Below are 16,820 nucleotides of genomic sequence, written 5' to 3'. Positions count from 1 at the left end.
CTTATAGATCTTTCCAAATTTGTTGAACGAAGCTTATTTGCCATAATTGATTTGTTACAAGGAGCGAAATCTATCTTTTTGTACTTTTTTTGGCGCGTGGGGTGATGATTTTCATAAAAAATTTCAAATTTTAGACAAAAAAATTTCATTTTATTTTATTTCATTTATTTTTTTTATGCATTATTGCTGCTCCATAGACCTTAAAAGGCAGTCGGAACATTCAGGGCTTCGCTCTGATTTGAGCAGTCTTGTTTCTCTTGTATCCTAATACGATCGTATGACTTGTACCCAAATACGACTTTATAACAAAATTATTATTCGTAGACTACTTGTCTTTGTAACTTTGCTATGGCAGAAACTGATCTTGTTCAACGAAAGTATTGCCAAACGACAATAAGGCAAAACAAGATTGCTCGTATCAGGGCGAAACCCTGAATGTTCCGACTGCCTTTTAAGGTTTATGGAGCAGTAATAACATTAAAAATTTCAATGAAATAAAACAAAATCAAAAAAAAAATTTCTAAAATTTGAAATTTTTTATGAAACTCATCCCCCCACACGCCATTCAAAGAACAAAAGGATAGATTTTGCTCCTTGTAACAAACCAATTATGGCACATAAGCTTCTTTTAACCAATTTGGAACGATTTCTAAGGCGGATTAACTCTCTGCTTACGCGTTAATAGGGCGAAATATATCGCGCGTTAATTGTCCCAAGTTGGCCAAAATGGCAATCTTTAAACCCCCGTAACATTACGAAAAATGATCACAGGTAAAATATCTTTTCAATTTTAAGCTCAAGACAACAATACCTTTCGAATGATATAAGAAAAATCCGTCAAAAATGGCTAGTTAAAAAGTCGATATTTGTCTGAAGAAAAAAAAACCCACCCCGAGCACAAATATTCCGTCACTTTCGTATCGAAAGTCGGAACAATAACTGCGGTGGCAAAACATGTCGAAAAATACTTGAAAAAATTTTAACTGACTTGCTGTTGGTGATAAAAGTTTGTGTAAAATTTATATTGAATTTTGGTTAAATGGTACAAATTACAATCCGTTCAGCTCAGTGAAACTATTATTTGCAATAAAACACTAAATTTTAATATTTTCATTAAAAACAAACAAAAAGAAGATCAAAGCTGTCAGAGGATGTTATCAAATCACAAGTGCCGGTTTTCCGAATTTCTCTGGTTTTCTTTTCCCAACTGACAGCTTTTTCAAAATAAACAACAGATTTTCGACAAGTTTAATACAATTTCATTGAGTAAATATCGCACTTTTTTAATAGACTTGGAGCTCTGATTGAGTAATTACAATTAATTAAACGTGCATTCAAGCAAAGCAGTTTATGCACAAAGGTTAAAATATTAAACTTGAGATGGTTTTTACAATATTGACATTAAGTAGTATCTATGCGCAGATTTTTTCTTTGCGAAACTTGGAGGTTTCGAAGTCATACGCTGAGCATCTTTGAAGAAACTCGTTGCTGAGTGAATTCCTCGGCACCTTAGTAATAGCTAAAACACAGACCATAACTAAGTAAATAATACAAATAATCAATTTGCCTTCTAATGACAAATCGAAATGATCTGGAGCTTCAAGATTCAACAAAGATGTATAGCAAACAAGTTTGAAAGTTTATAGCTGACGGCCTTATTAGGAATTGGTAACACGAAGGCAATTTGAGGGCTTCTGGGCATGGTTTGCTGCTTTCTGTTTTCGTGCTTTGAGAAACCTGACTTATTTTTGTTTTATTTTAGATAAACTTTCCTAGTTTCTTGAAAGTTTTTTAAGTTTTTGAAAGTTTTGTCATTTTTGAGCACCATGTTCTCATATAAATTGTATGCACTCAAAACACTTTTATTCAAACGCAACGATCCTTCTACTTTATCCTGTTTCTCAATGTGTTTCACAACTTAACCTACGGCACAATTGATTCTAATGGTTTTGCCATTCGTCGCGAAAAAAAAATTTTTCGCAAAAAAATCAGATCGAGTCGCTCAAATGGAAAAACATGCCTGTTTGGCTGCTGAGGTACCAAAAAATTTTACTTGAAGATTGCTTTTGTTATAACCGAATTTTAATTTGAGAAGTTGAATTATTTTTTAATACAGAACCTTTGAAATTTGAAGCTTGATCTCAACCTATATTTCAAGCCAACCTGGAAATTGAATTTACAAAAATTTGGAGAAATGAAAATTGATGCAAAAAAATTTGTGCATAGAAGAAAAGCACAGCTCAGTTCCAAAACAACAAAAATTTATTTGAAAAACATACTGACACTCATTTACTCAAACTTTTTAAAGAACTAATTTTATGAAAAAGCTACATCCGTTTTTTTTTGTTTCCAACTGTGTCTCTTTTTATGTTATTTCTGAAATCAAAACAGTAAATTAAACATGTAATTGAATAAATCATACAAACTTAAAGCAGCACTTCACAAAAATATTTGAAAGTTTCGATCTGGAAGCGATTTCAGGTGCGAAATATTTCTTAACTATGCATTCAATTTGAAAGAAACTAAATAACAATCCAATGAATTTAAAACGTAGCCAAAAAACAGTGGGAAAAAGGTTCATGAACGTAACTAAACAGCAAAAAATACTGACTTGAAAATATACTGACTTGAAAAAAAATTATATGATCTTTTGAAGATCATTTAAAAAGCCTTAACTATCTTTGATTTTCTAAAAACTATTGATGATTGACATTTTTGATAAAATTAACTTAATTTGAGAAAACTGGATCAAATGGTAATTTTTTATTCAGCTGTTATATCTGAAAAATAAAATTGCCGCCAACAGACAGTAGGAAAAGTGTCAATGAACGCAATTAAGCAAAAAATAGAGTCTTTTTTTTAAAAAAATCAATTTTCAAAATATTGAGAAGAAAAACATGCCCTTAAAACTTTTTTAGTTTCTAGAAAAATTAATGAACGGTACCAAATTATAGAAAACTGAATCATTATTTTAAATTTTTTATTTCGCTGGGAGAACTGAAAATTAAATTCTAGTTTTGAATTTAAAAGTAGATCGCCTTTTCTGAGATCTTTACACTTTTGCTGTTCATCATTGGAGTTTGCTTCTTTTTAGCAAGAAAAATTGAACTGAAATCTGAAGTCAAAAAAGTGATTTTGAGCCTGAACAAATTTAAAATTTTTCCTGAAAAAAACTTTAAAAATTTATCGCGACCTTTATATGAGTCTGAACTAGGTTCATTGACATTTTTAAAAAATCTCTTTCGAAACTAGAAGTCTTTCACGTTTCTCAAGGTCCCTACAATTTCGCTGTTTGATATTGAAATTTGCTTTCAATTTAATAAAGAAAATAGTCAAACTCCAAACCGCTAAAATTCAAACAAAAGGCAAAAAAAAACTATAGGATTTTTCCCAAAAACAAATCCTCGCGACCTATATTAGAGTCGAATTACTACAATGACTCTTCAGAATAAAACTGACAAAATTTGTTTGAAAAATGAAAGAAAATCGTAGGGTTTGTAACAATTTGTTAAATTGCATCAGAACCGCAGAACCCTACATACGTTGACAATTGATAAAAGACAGATTTTTAATCTGATCAACTCTTCGTCAAAACTGGCAAAGCTTGATGAGCAAACGAGAAAAACTAAAAAGAAAAAAAAAATAATGTTGAAGCAAAACTTGAATTATCTTTTTCAGAATTCGTTATTTAAAATCAAACCGTTATTTTGTTATTCTTAAAAAGTAAAACTAAAAGTACGAAACAAAGTAGTAGAAACAAAAAGGTAATGAACGCAAGTAAACATCAAAAAAACACTGACTTTGTTGAAAAAAGCTCAATTTTTCAACTTCAAAGAAAAAAAATGCCCTTTAAGCTCTTTGAATATTTAGAACGATTAAAGATTTACGATTGGCGCTTTTTTGATAACATTATTTCAATTTGAGAAAACTGGATCAACATGTAAAGTTTTCATTCCGCTGGAAATCTAAAAAATAAATTCCACTTTCGAAACTAGAAATCGTTCACATTTTTCTTGCGTCAAATCCACTTTCGTATTTGAAGTGTGCTATTTACGTCAGTTTCAGCAGGTGAATTTCAAATGAACTCAAAAAACGCATATACACTTAAGTGCAGTCAGAAATGCATCAATAAGTATGAACGCACATCTGTAATTGTTAGAGACTTTTAAGACTTTTCCTGAAAAAAAAAAACGAAAAAAAATCAGCAAGACCTATACAAGAGTCTTCACTACGTTCATTACCTTTGATAGTAACTGCAACCAACTACGTCACTACAATTATAATTAATAAATTGTTAATCGACAAAATCAACGTCACGTGGAAAATTTTTTTCAATTTTTTTTTTCAAATTGAATTTTTGGTTCAAATAAAAATTAGATCAATAGGCACGTTGTGCACGTGTCTTGTTAAGCAAGAAAAAAAACAACAACCACTGCAACATCGACAAATGAGCGGATATTTTATCTCAAGCAGTGCTTGTATTTGAATCAGAGCTCGTGTTTGGAGCTGAGCTCGTGATTTTGGAGCAGAGCACGTGTTCGGAGTACAGCTTATTAGTGGATTGGTGCTCGTGTTGGATGCAGAGCCGGTGCTTGGAGCTCGTGTGTGTTTGGTACAGAGCCAGTGCTTGGAACTCGTGTTTGGAGAGGAGCTCGTTTCTGGAGCAGAGTGGCCCGTGCTCGGGAAGAGTTCGAGTTTGGTTCGAGGAACTCTCGTGATATCATGAGGCGGACTCAGAGAATTATCAAACCACCTATTTATCTGGGGTATAATTCTGATTCGCAGCTCAGTGTTTCCAATACCAGCGGGTTTGAATTGGAAGACTTGTTATATCACAAGATAACAATGACCGCGTTAATGTTACACCGACAAGCAATGGCCGCACAGGATTAACTCAAGCCATGCAAGACCTGCAAATAGAAGATGTGCTACCAGAAACTGATCCGAATCTTGAAAGCCATGACGATGGAAGACATAATGATGGAAGCATTCGGTGCGTCACTTGACAAATCAACTTGTCTTGATCATTCGATTTGGACTGAAAGATGGGTGAAAAGTGTACAGTTGCCAAAAATACTATATACTTTGCCTAATGATAACATAGGTAGGAAGTACGTGGACCTCCTGACACATGAACTGAAGCTTTTTTTCTACCACTGCTGATTCCACTTCAGAAAGAGTTCTGGTGATGAGTCGTGTTTTGTTACAAACAGATCCAATGATCAAAACATCAAAGGACATTCGAACACTTATTGGACGGCGCATTGAAGACTGGAAGGAAAACAAATTCGACAAGTTGTTGGCGGAAGCAGTGAGATGTGGCAAAAAGAAACATATAAATCAAGATAATTTGGACGACAAACATGTCTCGAAAGTGTTTGCTTCAATAAAGATGAAAAGCAAAGTGAGAAGTGCTTTGCGTTGGCTCTCGGAGAGAGCCAGCGGGGGTCTGCTTGATCCGATGCAAGAGGTTAAGAAAGGTGTGACCGTTTTAGAGACTTTGAAGTCAAAGCATCCAGAGCCACACAAGTCAAATCTCTCTTCGCGATTGCAGGTGACAGTTTTACCCGACTTTGAAGATGTTATAATCAGTTCTGCTTCCATTGAAAAGACGACACATTCTTTGCAGGGCAGTTCGGGAGCTTCGGGAACAGATTCTGAGCATTGGCAGACGGTTTTATTACGTCATGCGGCTCACAGTTCACACTTGAGAGACGAAGTTGCAACTCTCGCCGCAAATATGTGCAATCAAATTTTACCATGGTCGAAAGTGCGAGCACTGGTTTCTGGAAGATTGATAGCGCTTGATAAATGTCCTGGCGTGCAACCTATTGGCATAGGCAAATGTCTACGGAGAATAATTTGCAAAAGTGTGGCTGAGTTCACAAAAATTGACCTTGAAGAAACAAGTTCGACTGATCAATTAGCTTGTGGGCTGAAAGCTGGCGTTGAAGGTGCAACTCATGCGCTCTCTGATGTTTCTGATGACAACAACAAAGATGGCTGTGGCATGCTGGTGATGAATGCATCAAATGCTTTCAACTCGCTCAATCGTGAAACAGCGTTGTGGAATGCTCGAATATTGTGGCCTAGATGTTCTAGATTTCTCTTCAATACTTACAGAGGCTTCGCGTCGCTTTTCGTTGCTGGCGCCGATGAAGTGATATACAGTAGGGAAGGAACAACACAGGGCGACCCACTGGCAATGTTCGTCTATGGTGTTTCACTTCTTCCCCTGATTCGGAAGTTAAAGGATCCGAACAAAGTGTTACAAAGTTTTTGTGATTCTGCGGCCATAGCAAAACTCAAGAAATTGGAGATATGGCTCAAAACTTTGATTGAGGAAGGTCCGGCCTTCGGTTACTTTCCAGAGCCTTCCAAAAGTTTTCTGGTTGTCGATAAACAATATGCTGAAGAAGCGCATCACATATTTGACAAGTACTCGATTACTATAGTGGAAGGGAAGAGGTTTTTGGGCGGTTTCATTGGAGACAGAAATGAGAAGGACATCTACCTGAAAAAGAAATAACTTGAATGGGTAGACAAAATTGAGAAACTTTCTTTTGTGGTAAAAACAGAACCACAATGAGCTTTATCAGGACTGACTAAATTCCTACATGCGGAATGGAATTTTTCCCATCGTGTTATGGGTGGCTCTAGTCAGCTTTTTCAACCGCTAGAGAACTTTTCTGATGGAGAAATTTTTACCTGCGATACTTGGAACTTCGTCAATTTCATCAATGGAGAGACGTCTCTTTTGTTTGCCAGCAAGAAAGGGTGGTCTTGGAGTGTCTAACCCAACCAGTTTCGCTGATGAGTCTTACAACACGTCACGGGAAGCAGTTACAGTTCTTTATGATGCTATTGTTGATCAGCACGGTTTTTCCCATGAAGACCACAGAAAGCAAATGTCTCGATCGCGGAAAAAACATCATCGAATAATGGAAGAAAAACATGAAGAGTTGTTGAGGAGTTATTGAATGAGCTACCAGCAGACCAAGTTCGCGCAGTAAAAAGAATCGATGAAGGAAGCTTGTCCGCTTGGCTGACAGCGTTACCGATTGCTGCAGAAAACTTTGATCTTTCGGAAGTGGAGTTTCGGGATGCATTGAGTGTCCGGTATAACAAAAACTTGATCGCTTCGCCTTTTTTTGTGATGGTTGCCAGTCACCATTCACCCTACGGCATAAGTTAGCGTGCAAAAAAGCTGGTCTCTTAAGTTTACGGCACAATGAGATTAGGGATGCTGTAGGCGACTTAGCTTCTTTAGTGTGGAAGGATGTACAGAGAGAGCCTGTTATTAGAGAATACAATCCGCAAGTTGAGACACCCGCATTAATTGCAGATTTGTTTTGTCGTGGAGTTTATGTTAGACAGGGAGGAGCGTCTTTTGATATTCGTGTCTCTGACACCGACGCCATCTCCTGTCAGAACAGAAGCCGCATTTTGTGTTTTGCACTCAGCAGAGGTTGAGAAAAAGATAAAAATATTCAGACGCGTGTCAGGAAAGACATATGAGGCCCAAGTGGAGGAGTCTTGGCTCAGACCATGATTTCTTATCCTAGAGAAATATTTACGGATGTTCTACAATGAAGAGAAATTGGCTTGAACCAAATAATTGACTAATTTAAAAAAATTAGATCATTTAGGTGTTTAATATTTACTCTTTGGTTTTTTAACCTAAAAATTTTTTTTTAAAATTATTTTTCAAACCAGTTCAATTACCAATAGTTGGGATAGGTTCATCTCGGGCGTCATTTTTATGCAAAACGAAAAGAATTAGCTGGAACTTGATGCCTTGGTAAAACTACTCGGAAAAATCACAAGCATAGTTTGAGTAAAATTTCATACTGCCAAAAAACACCAAGAACGCTTATTCGATACAAGTTATTAAGGTTAATACATTCAAGGACTCAGATTTGAAATTCTTCTCTGACTTCTTTTTGTAGAAAATTCTTTCAAACAAACTCCTAATTTCTGACAATATTTTCATCCAAATTTGAAACAAATAATTCAGCTGCAATTTTGAATCGATTTACACTTGGAGGAAAACTGAATGGAAGAAAACTGACGTTAAACAACTGACTTTCTCTCTTGGAAGAAAACTGACTTTAAACAACAACCCCGTACCCCCAACCATCCACAAAAAAAATTCAACTCCATTAGAAAAAAGTAGCCAAGTAACAGTCGGAATAAATTCAATGAACGCAAATAAACAGTAAAAAAAAGTGCTGATTAAGTATTTTTAAAATCTCAACTTCCGAATTTCAAAGAAAAAAACAGATGGTTTTAAACTTCTTCGAACTTCTAGAACCATTCATCGTCAACACTTTCTTTACAAAAAGTTACCCAAGTTGATAAAAGTCCTGGATCAATAGCTAATTTTTGTATTCTGCTGTGAGATGTGAAAACCAAAGCCCACTTTCGAAACTAGAAGTTGATCACGTTTTTGTGACCTTTACTATTTTGCTTTTCGATAACGGAAAGCTTCCATTAAAAGAAATCAAATGATTTAAAAATAAAATCAAGCGGCAAACCGCGAGAAATCAAAATAAAGCCTGATTAAAATTACAATTTTTCCTTAAGAAAATGAAAAAAAACTCGACCTATATAAGAATTAATGTATTGATTAAGCGTCTTTTGCGGAGCAATTTTTCTGTTTTTTGGCACAGCATAATTTAATCTCCGTCAATTTCAATAGGAAACAAATTTTTTGAACGAAAAAATGAGGGCGCACAAATTAGAATTTCTTTGCAAAACGTACAGGAAAAAACGAACACCTAAATGAGTAAAAATTCACTGTTTATCAAGAACAGATTTATCTCAAAAGCCCTATAGTTACTAATAGAAGCTGAACAGTAGCTGCAACAGAAAAAAGTAAGCAGAACTTATGCAAAAAGCACTGCTGAACTAATATTTCCCAGGTCAATCAAGTGAAACGGATGTCAAAGCTTAACCTATACTGAAATATCATGGCATATATTAGCAAGACCACCTTCGTTTCTGTTTTACGACAGATACTGCTTTTATCTCATAACAACTTTTAATTTGAAGCTGCTATTCATGCGCTTCTTCTGGTCACTAAAAATCTGTTTTAAAAGTCTGTAGAGAGCAAATAATGGTATGACACTCTCATCCGATCCATCGCAGTCCTAATCATACGAAATAACTGACCAATGAGATCGCCCTTTGATAACTAGTTAACCATTTTTTCAGTAGAACGTCAGCAAACATTCAACAATAACTACAGTGCTGATTTAAATTAACCGGACAAAACGCGTTAAACTTGAAATTTAAAACGCGTTTTTCTCAAACTGGGTTGAGTTTAGGTGAAAACTTATGAAGACAAAAATTGCTTAGAATTTTAGCAGAAATAATATGGTGTAATTTGTTTTGCAAAATTCGGGTCCAAAATTTTACCCCAAAAATGGGTCATTTTGGCTTTTCTTAGTTAATCAAAAATTACGCCAAAAATACCCAGTCGATCACAGACATAATAATATCACAGTGAGCCCCTTACGTAGCCCAACAAATTTTATGAAGGGTATTTTCTCCAAAAAAAATTGCAAATTGTTCAAAAACCGTTTTTAAATAAAAAGTTGGTATTTTATATAGTAAAAACGACCTTTTTTGTCTATCAAACAAAAATTAATTAACTTATACAATGTTTTGGAGATTATACCCTTCTTAAAGTTTGTTGGGCTACGTAAGGGGCTCACTTTGATATAATTATGTCTGTGATCGACTGGGTATTTTTGGCGTAATTTTTGATTAACTAAGAAAAGCCAAAATGACCCATTTTTGGGGTAAAATTTTGGACCCGAATTTCGCAAAACAAATTACACCATATTAATTCTGCTAAAATTCTAAGCAAGTTTTGTCTTCATAAGTTTTCACCTAAACTCAACCCAGTTTGAGAAAAACGCGTTTTAAATTTCAAATTTAACGCGTTTTGTCCGTTTAATTTAAATCAGCACTGTACTACCTACAGCTCATTCACCTGTTACCAATTTTGGGCCGTTTCAAATTTGCAAGGCTCCGAAAACGCTGACTTTCCCTGAAAATATTAATCTTTTTTCGCCATCAAGTTCGCAACTTAAAAAACTTATTTTTTGTTGATGCTAACGAAATTTCTTGAGATTAGTTATTCTTCTTGTCACAGATAGTACAAAATTTCTGCTGCAATTTGAAAATCTTTTTCAAAACAAACGCGTTAATAATTGTGCATTGTTTTCCGAACTTTTTTTTTCTGATTGCAGTAATAGGTTAGTAATTCAATATCGCCAATTTATCTCACCTTGTTTTTCACAATTAGATTGCGAGTTTATTCACTCCGAGATCTAAAAGAGTGAAATTATTCTCATCCGTGTGTTTCGACATTTAGTACGCAATTAGCATGCACTTAAAAAAGTGGAAAACTCCTATAAGTAATTTTATAAAACTGGTGACCGGGACAGGCAATTTGTTCAAGCATGCCCTCAAAGCTCCTGAAATTATCAAACCTCACATCTCGATTGAGAAAGCGCAGAAAAAATGAGTTAACTTAGAAATAAGGGTTAATGGCATGAAACGTAGAGTAGGAAAAGTTAAATTGAAAAATAGTTCAAGAATAATTCGACTTCATTATATAAAGTGCGGATACATAGAATAATAAACAAACGCGTTATTATCATAATAGGCGAGTTAAAATTTGAATTTCTTCATTTGTAAAATATTTCGAAATAGCTAAATGTCTTTCTAGAGCAGACAGACAAATGGATTTTTTCACTAACTTACGGCCAAAAAAAAAACATTTTTGAAATGAATTTATAACATTAATTTTTTTTTCGGCTTTGATTAGTTTTCACTAATCATTTTCAAGCATTATGCTCCATTATATAATTATTTAGAAAAACGAAATCTGGGCCGCATGTCAGAAAAGACCCAACTGGTTTGAATTGAATTCAAATTCATATTGCTCGTGATATGCCTTTAATGTGCACTCTTTTCGCAGGACAAGTATCAACTTACAGCCTTTCTCGACTTTTAACGTCGTGAACTACAAATGTTTATTTACAGCATCCAATGATGATAGCCATTTAAACGTACATGCTCGGATCTTGGCTTGGAGATCTCACATAAATTTTACGAATGATCGCGTTAATTTTAAATGTTAAGTAGCACCATAGCAGTATATTTGTCTATAACTTTTGATAGTTCTGCATTTTTCCATTTGTTTTACTATAGGTAAATGATTTTGGCAATGCACCTCTGAAAACTAAACACCCCATCATGAACGTTGGTTAACTATACCTTACTAGCATAGTTCGGAAATTGTTATCAAAAACGTCCCTGTAATGTTAATGAACACTTCAAACATCACAAGTTAGTCACTTCAAAAGCTCAAGCTAACTAAGAAGTTTCTACTCTTCGATTTCAAAATCTGAGGTAAAAGAGGAACAATTAATGCAACAAACAGACGAAGCGAATTAGGTGAGATTCAAAAGAAACAAACAACAAGCAACAGATTCAGTTTAGAGAGTTTAGTTTCAATTCTGCATCAGCAGCTGTGCTTTTGAGTTTTCACAACAGTAGTTTGAACAGATTTGAACGGAAGTAACGAACAGATGTTAGAACAAGAGGTGCAATCAGGCTACTAGCTTCTCACAAACCACCGAGGTCGAACGGGAGAGCGGGATTGAGTTGGGCACAGATTGGGTGAAACAAAGGAGGTAGGAGAAGACATGTATTCTAAACGTACTCTGCCAGTTTCTTTGAGTGTGTGTTGAATTGGCGTGCATTGGCTGCGTCTGCCTGTCTTTGCACCCACTTTTTGATCTCAGACACCACAAACACCGATGACGTCAGAGACACCAAGAAGAACAGATCTGAAATAAATAAAAGAAATTTGATCACGGAGTATCTTTTCAACAAACGCTAAGCACCAATTAGCATAGGTGAAAACGCAAAAAAAAATCTGAAGTTTCAAGAAAATTAGAACTTAGTCAACAGACAGTTGGGAAAAAGGGCCAAACTTCCCAAAAAACAAGCCAAAATTTTCAGAACAATTTAAGACCAGTCACCCTAACATGGATTTCTCAAAATATAACAAATGGGTGACCCTTTGGGTCGGAACCCTGAGAGGGGGGAGGGCGTTCACGCCCCTCCCCCTAAATCTGCTACCTTTACACAAGTGTTGTTCGATAGTGTAACTTGCAGGGTTACCACTTCGTTCAGATCAAAAATCTGACCACAGATATCATCAAAAAACTGACCATTTTGCTGACCTTTTTCATATCTGAACTACAACTATGAAAAAATTTTTGTGAACGTTTAACGTTGAATTTCAAGGAAATGTTTATTTAAACATCGTGGAAATGACATTATTGGAGTATTTTCACCATCTCTCTGAAAAACAAAAATGTGATTTTATGCCGAGTTTCTAGAAATAGAACCACTAGTAACAAGAAAAAAACAAGTATCATGGCAAATAAACATATATTCTGACTTTTTCTGACCTCCGACCAAATCTGACCATTTCTGACTGGTCAGAAAAATCTGACCAAGTGGTAACCCTGGTAAATTGCCTTCCTTAAAACAAAGGACGTGCAATATAAAAAATCAAACTGAATATAAAACTGAATATAAAAAAGTCAAAATTCAAACCGCAAAAACTCGAATTTTTGAGCGTGAACAATCTTTCTGAATAAAATTTGAAAAATTAAATCATCGAGACCCATAGAAGAGTCTTCGCTGCGTTCATTGGCTCTTAAAATTAAGCTATGGAAGGTTTTTTTGTGACTCGTAATTCGAAGACTCCGTGTTTGGATTCAAAGACCTTCGGCCTCGCAAGAAACACAATTGACTACTCCGCATGAAAGACAGCTTATCAACTCAGACTTTCATACATGATTGATCCAAGAAAAATTTTTTTTAAAAAAACTGGATATTCTTTTGATTTGAATAGCTAGGATTGGATGTGCCGTAAGTAAGCGGCCATAACTCACCTTGTTTAAACTATAGCTAACAGAAATGGCAAAAGGACGTCTGGTTTTCTTACCTTTTCGAGTTTCAAAGAACTACATTATTTTTATTTCTTCTTGACCTCTAAAAACTTGTTAAAGAGGCGAGGCGGAGCTTCGCATCACTTGTGATACAACACAAGCGCAGCATTGCAAGCTGGCAAATAGAAAAAGAGAGGGAAATGACAAAATCGAAAAATATTGAAAAAATGAAAATAATTTCAGAAAAACAGTTTTAAATAAACTTTTAGCATTTACCGAGCCGCCACTAAGCTCACAAAATGGGGGCTAAAGCCCATTGAGCCGAAAGCGAAAATGCTATAAGAACTTGTAGTCACAAAAAAAATTAAAGAACAAAAAAACACAAAAAAAACACTTACCACCTGACTTTTCAGAAAAAATCAATCCGTTTTTGCTTTTGAAGTGCCCTTAACACAAGGTGACACAGATGATGAAACAATAGCCGAATAAAGCTTTTAAGCGAAGAAATAAGGAAAATATTCAACTTCAGGGCTATTAATTTTACAAATTGCAGTAAATCAAAAACACTTGCATCTACGGCACAAGCAAATTGCTGACGGCACAAGAAAATCTCTGAATTAGACAACTGAGCCGACAAAAGATAGGCAGACAAAAAAATCCAATTCAATTTTTCTCGAAAGGAAAAAAGTTTAGTTCCTGCTTAAAAGACACTAGCTCTCACAAGTGTAAAAACACTTTTTGCAAGAAAAAAGCCATAGTAAAGAAAAATTGGGAGACTAAGGGATTCTAACCTAAACGCTGCTGATTATGAGAAATATCCTTAAGCTAACGCTCCATATGTTATCCTGTAAATTAACCATCAACAGCAATGAATGCACTAAAATTTGTCATATATAGGTCATGCTATCTAAAATCTTACACTGAAACTAAACTGTACACAGAAACTGAACACTGAATGCGCTCGTGGTTGGAAAAAAATCCCTCATTAAAACACGATGATTAAGTGTCTCTTGTGTACAGAACCACATGATATTCCCTTCGTTGATAGGCACAAATTCAGGTCTGCGGTTTCAACTTCATCTTAATGACAAGGCGACTTGAACAATTATTGTAACAGCTGCCGAAGAAAAAGGCAGACTATTTATGCTTGACGTGGTTTTTTATTGAGAACAAGTTTGATTTTGTAATTAACTGTTTTTCTATGCCATCTGAAAGATATTGATATTGTCCTTAGCTCCTTAGATATATTGTCCTTAGCTCAAACATGAAAAGATATTTCACCTGGGATCATCATCATCAAGTTATGGAGGTTTGATAATGCCAATTTCGAATAAATGGGCGCTTTCTGCCAGTTTTCTATTTTAACGCGTAACCTGTGCGGCGACACAAACCTTTCCAAATGATTTCAGGGATATTAGCTGTTTTGATTAACTTTTCTGGATAAGAAAACTATTAATTTCATCTACGTGGCATTGTGTTTGGGGATAGGATTCAACAAAATATACAAAAACAAAAATTATGATTTCAAAAATGCAGATACTTTAAGGACAGTAAGAACCTTATTATTGTTCCCACGTTCCAAGATAAAGAGGATTATAGATTCTTGTGGTGATTTTTTACTCGTTCTACTTTCCAAAAGAACAATTGTTGAGCAAGACGGATCGATCCCTGGAGCTTCGTTTACCCAGAGAGGACGCGCACACTACACTGCTATACTAACCTACCTCTATGACGCCCTGAAACGAGTCTATCTGAACTGCTCGTTTAATAATTTGATGCCTGAAATGTAACGCGATTTATTTATGCGTGTCGAATTATCCCGCCCTTCAAAATCAATCAAAAATGAGTTGAGGCAAGCTAATTGGCCTTATTAATTCCATGTATAACTCAAATTTTACAAAGAGGCGAAATGGAGCTTCGCACCACTTGCGATACAACACGAAATTAAGAACATTACAATCGAAAAAAAATGAGAAAAAGTGGAAAACTAACTAGGTTTTGGTAGTGGTATTTTTATGTGTCTCAATAGAAGTTTTTTCTAGGCTAACATGCCAGACATTTGAATATTAAAAAAGCAACATAACAAAATAAGCAGACACAAGTTGAGTCGAAAAAAATGGATTTATAATAAAAAAAGTTTAAAGTCCCACCTGAAACTACAATGAGCACCACTTGCAACTACATTGAAAATTGCTTTTATCACAAGAAAAATAAAACCAGTGGTATGGAACATAAGTCGACAATCTTTGAGCAGCCACCAGTTGAACCAAAATATGTGATTTTTTGAAATTTTCAAAAATCTTTGAAGTCCCCCTTAAACTAGAATGAACAACAATTGTACCTGCAACTACAATGAATGTTGCTTAAAGCACAAGAAAAATTAGTGATGTGGCAACTAAGCCGCCAAGCTTTGACCAGACACCAACTGAACCGAAAAAAAAATCAACTCGCCCCCTGAAAATAGAATGAAAAACACTTGCACCTGCTAAGCAAATTGCTTACAGCACACGAAAAAACCATTATGTGCCAACTTAGCCGAAAGCACTTGAGCAGACAAACGAAAGTCCGACAATTCAATTTTGATTGAATTTTTTTTATTGGAGTTTTTAAGTTGCAACATAATAACCAGAAAAAAACTACTTGTATTCAAATTTCGAAATTCAAAAAAAAACAGATACCCTTAAAGCTCATTGAATTTCCAGAACAATTTATGACTGCACTTTTTAAATAAAATTGACCAAATTTGAGAAAACTGGATCAAAATGGTAAAAAATTTTTTATTTCGCTGGGAAATTTGAAAATTAAATTCCACTTTCGAAACTTAAGTCGATCACGTTTTTCATGACCTTCACAATTTCGCTGTTCGAAAGTCAAGTTTGCCTTCCTTTTAATAAAGGAAATGAACAAATTTAAAAAGAAATCAAAAATCAAACTGTGAGAAAGTGAATTAGAGCCTGAACAAACTTTAAGACTTTCCTGAAAAAAAATGAAAAAATCATCGCGACCAATATAAGTCTAAACTACGTTCATCGAGTCTTACTAATTAAAAACACATCCGGCCAGGACTCGAACCCCGTCCAGGACTCGAAGAGAAGAGAAAGAGAGACTCAACCTCGTCCAGAACTCGTAGTTCCCGGTTACAAGACACTTGCTCTCGCAAGTTTAAACACTTAATTATTGATATTTTCAGCCCAAAATTCATAGTTTGTCAATATTTCATTTTCCAAACACTTAACTATTCCAGAGCAGTTAAAGGGCAGTTGGAAGCCTCGGGGCTTTACCTTGATATACGAGCATTTGTCCATATTATTGACAGGATGCAAGGCAATCAGCTCACTTAAACAAACAAGCTTACTCAAGTAAATTTTGGTTGCATGTTTTTGCCACGTTTTAATATTGGTTCATAAAATAACATTTCGCTTCGCTTGTGTGATGCTGAACAGTTCGAAGATGATCATCTTAGCGTAACATAAGTATTGATTCTGTGAGCATCTGTGTACCTGAGAAATAGAGTGCCTCCGTCTGGAAGATTCTCTGGGCAGGTGGGAAGTAGATGACTGCAAACTGTCCCGCTAGAGACAAACCCACTGCCAGCAGGAAGGGCTTGTTGTTGAAAAAGCCTATCTGGAAAATCGATTTCGTCTGAAACACACAGCGGAAATGAGTGAACTGATATCTATCGTCGATAATCCGAATATATATTTCAAAATTTCCAGTATAGAAGTTTCAGTAAAAAAAAAAGAAACTACCATTTTCAGCGATCGCGCCAAAGAATAACATAATGCTACAATTTGTTTCAACAATTCAATAAAGCCATAATTAGTTGCGTACCGGGGG

The 16,820-nt window shown here is 35.2% G+C and overlaps 1 protein-coding gene across 2 annotated transcripts in view; it reads right to left on the bottom strand.

Moving 5' to 3' along the window:
* Nucleotides 1–1,017: 1,017 nt before the first annotated feature.
* LOC134840534 (calcium-transporting ATPase type 2C member 1-like) overlaps nt 1,018–16,820 on the bottom strand; it is a 38,670-nt gene continuing 22,867 nt past the window's right edge. The window contains exons 17-20 of one of the 2 annotated variants that reach the window (XM_063856412.1): nt 16,484–16,625; nt 11,741–11,867; nt 10,298–10,340; nt 1,018–1,519 (exon numbers count right to left, since the gene is read on the bottom strand). In XM_063856412.1, the coding sequence (XP_063712482.1) occupies nt 10,325–10,340; nt 11,741–11,867; nt 16,484–16,625 (285 nt within the window). In that variant the 3' untranslated portion in view covers nt 1,018–1,519; nt 10,298–10,324. The remainder of the gene's footprint in view (nt 1,520–10,297; nt 10,341–11,740; nt 11,868–16,483; nt 16,626–16,820) is intronic. The other variant, XM_063856413.1, reaches the window with a different exon arrangement.

This window comes from Symsagittifera roscoffensis, chromosome 2 (genome assembly GCF_963678635.1).
Source record: "Symsagittifera roscoffensis chromosome 2, txSymRosc1.1, whole genome shotgun sequence".
Classification (NCBI taxonomy): domain Eukaryota; kingdom Metazoa; phylum Xenacoelomorpha; order Acoela; family Convolutidae; genus Symsagittifera; species Symsagittifera roscoffensis.
This window is presented reverse-complemented; position numbering and strand designations above follow the sequence as displayed.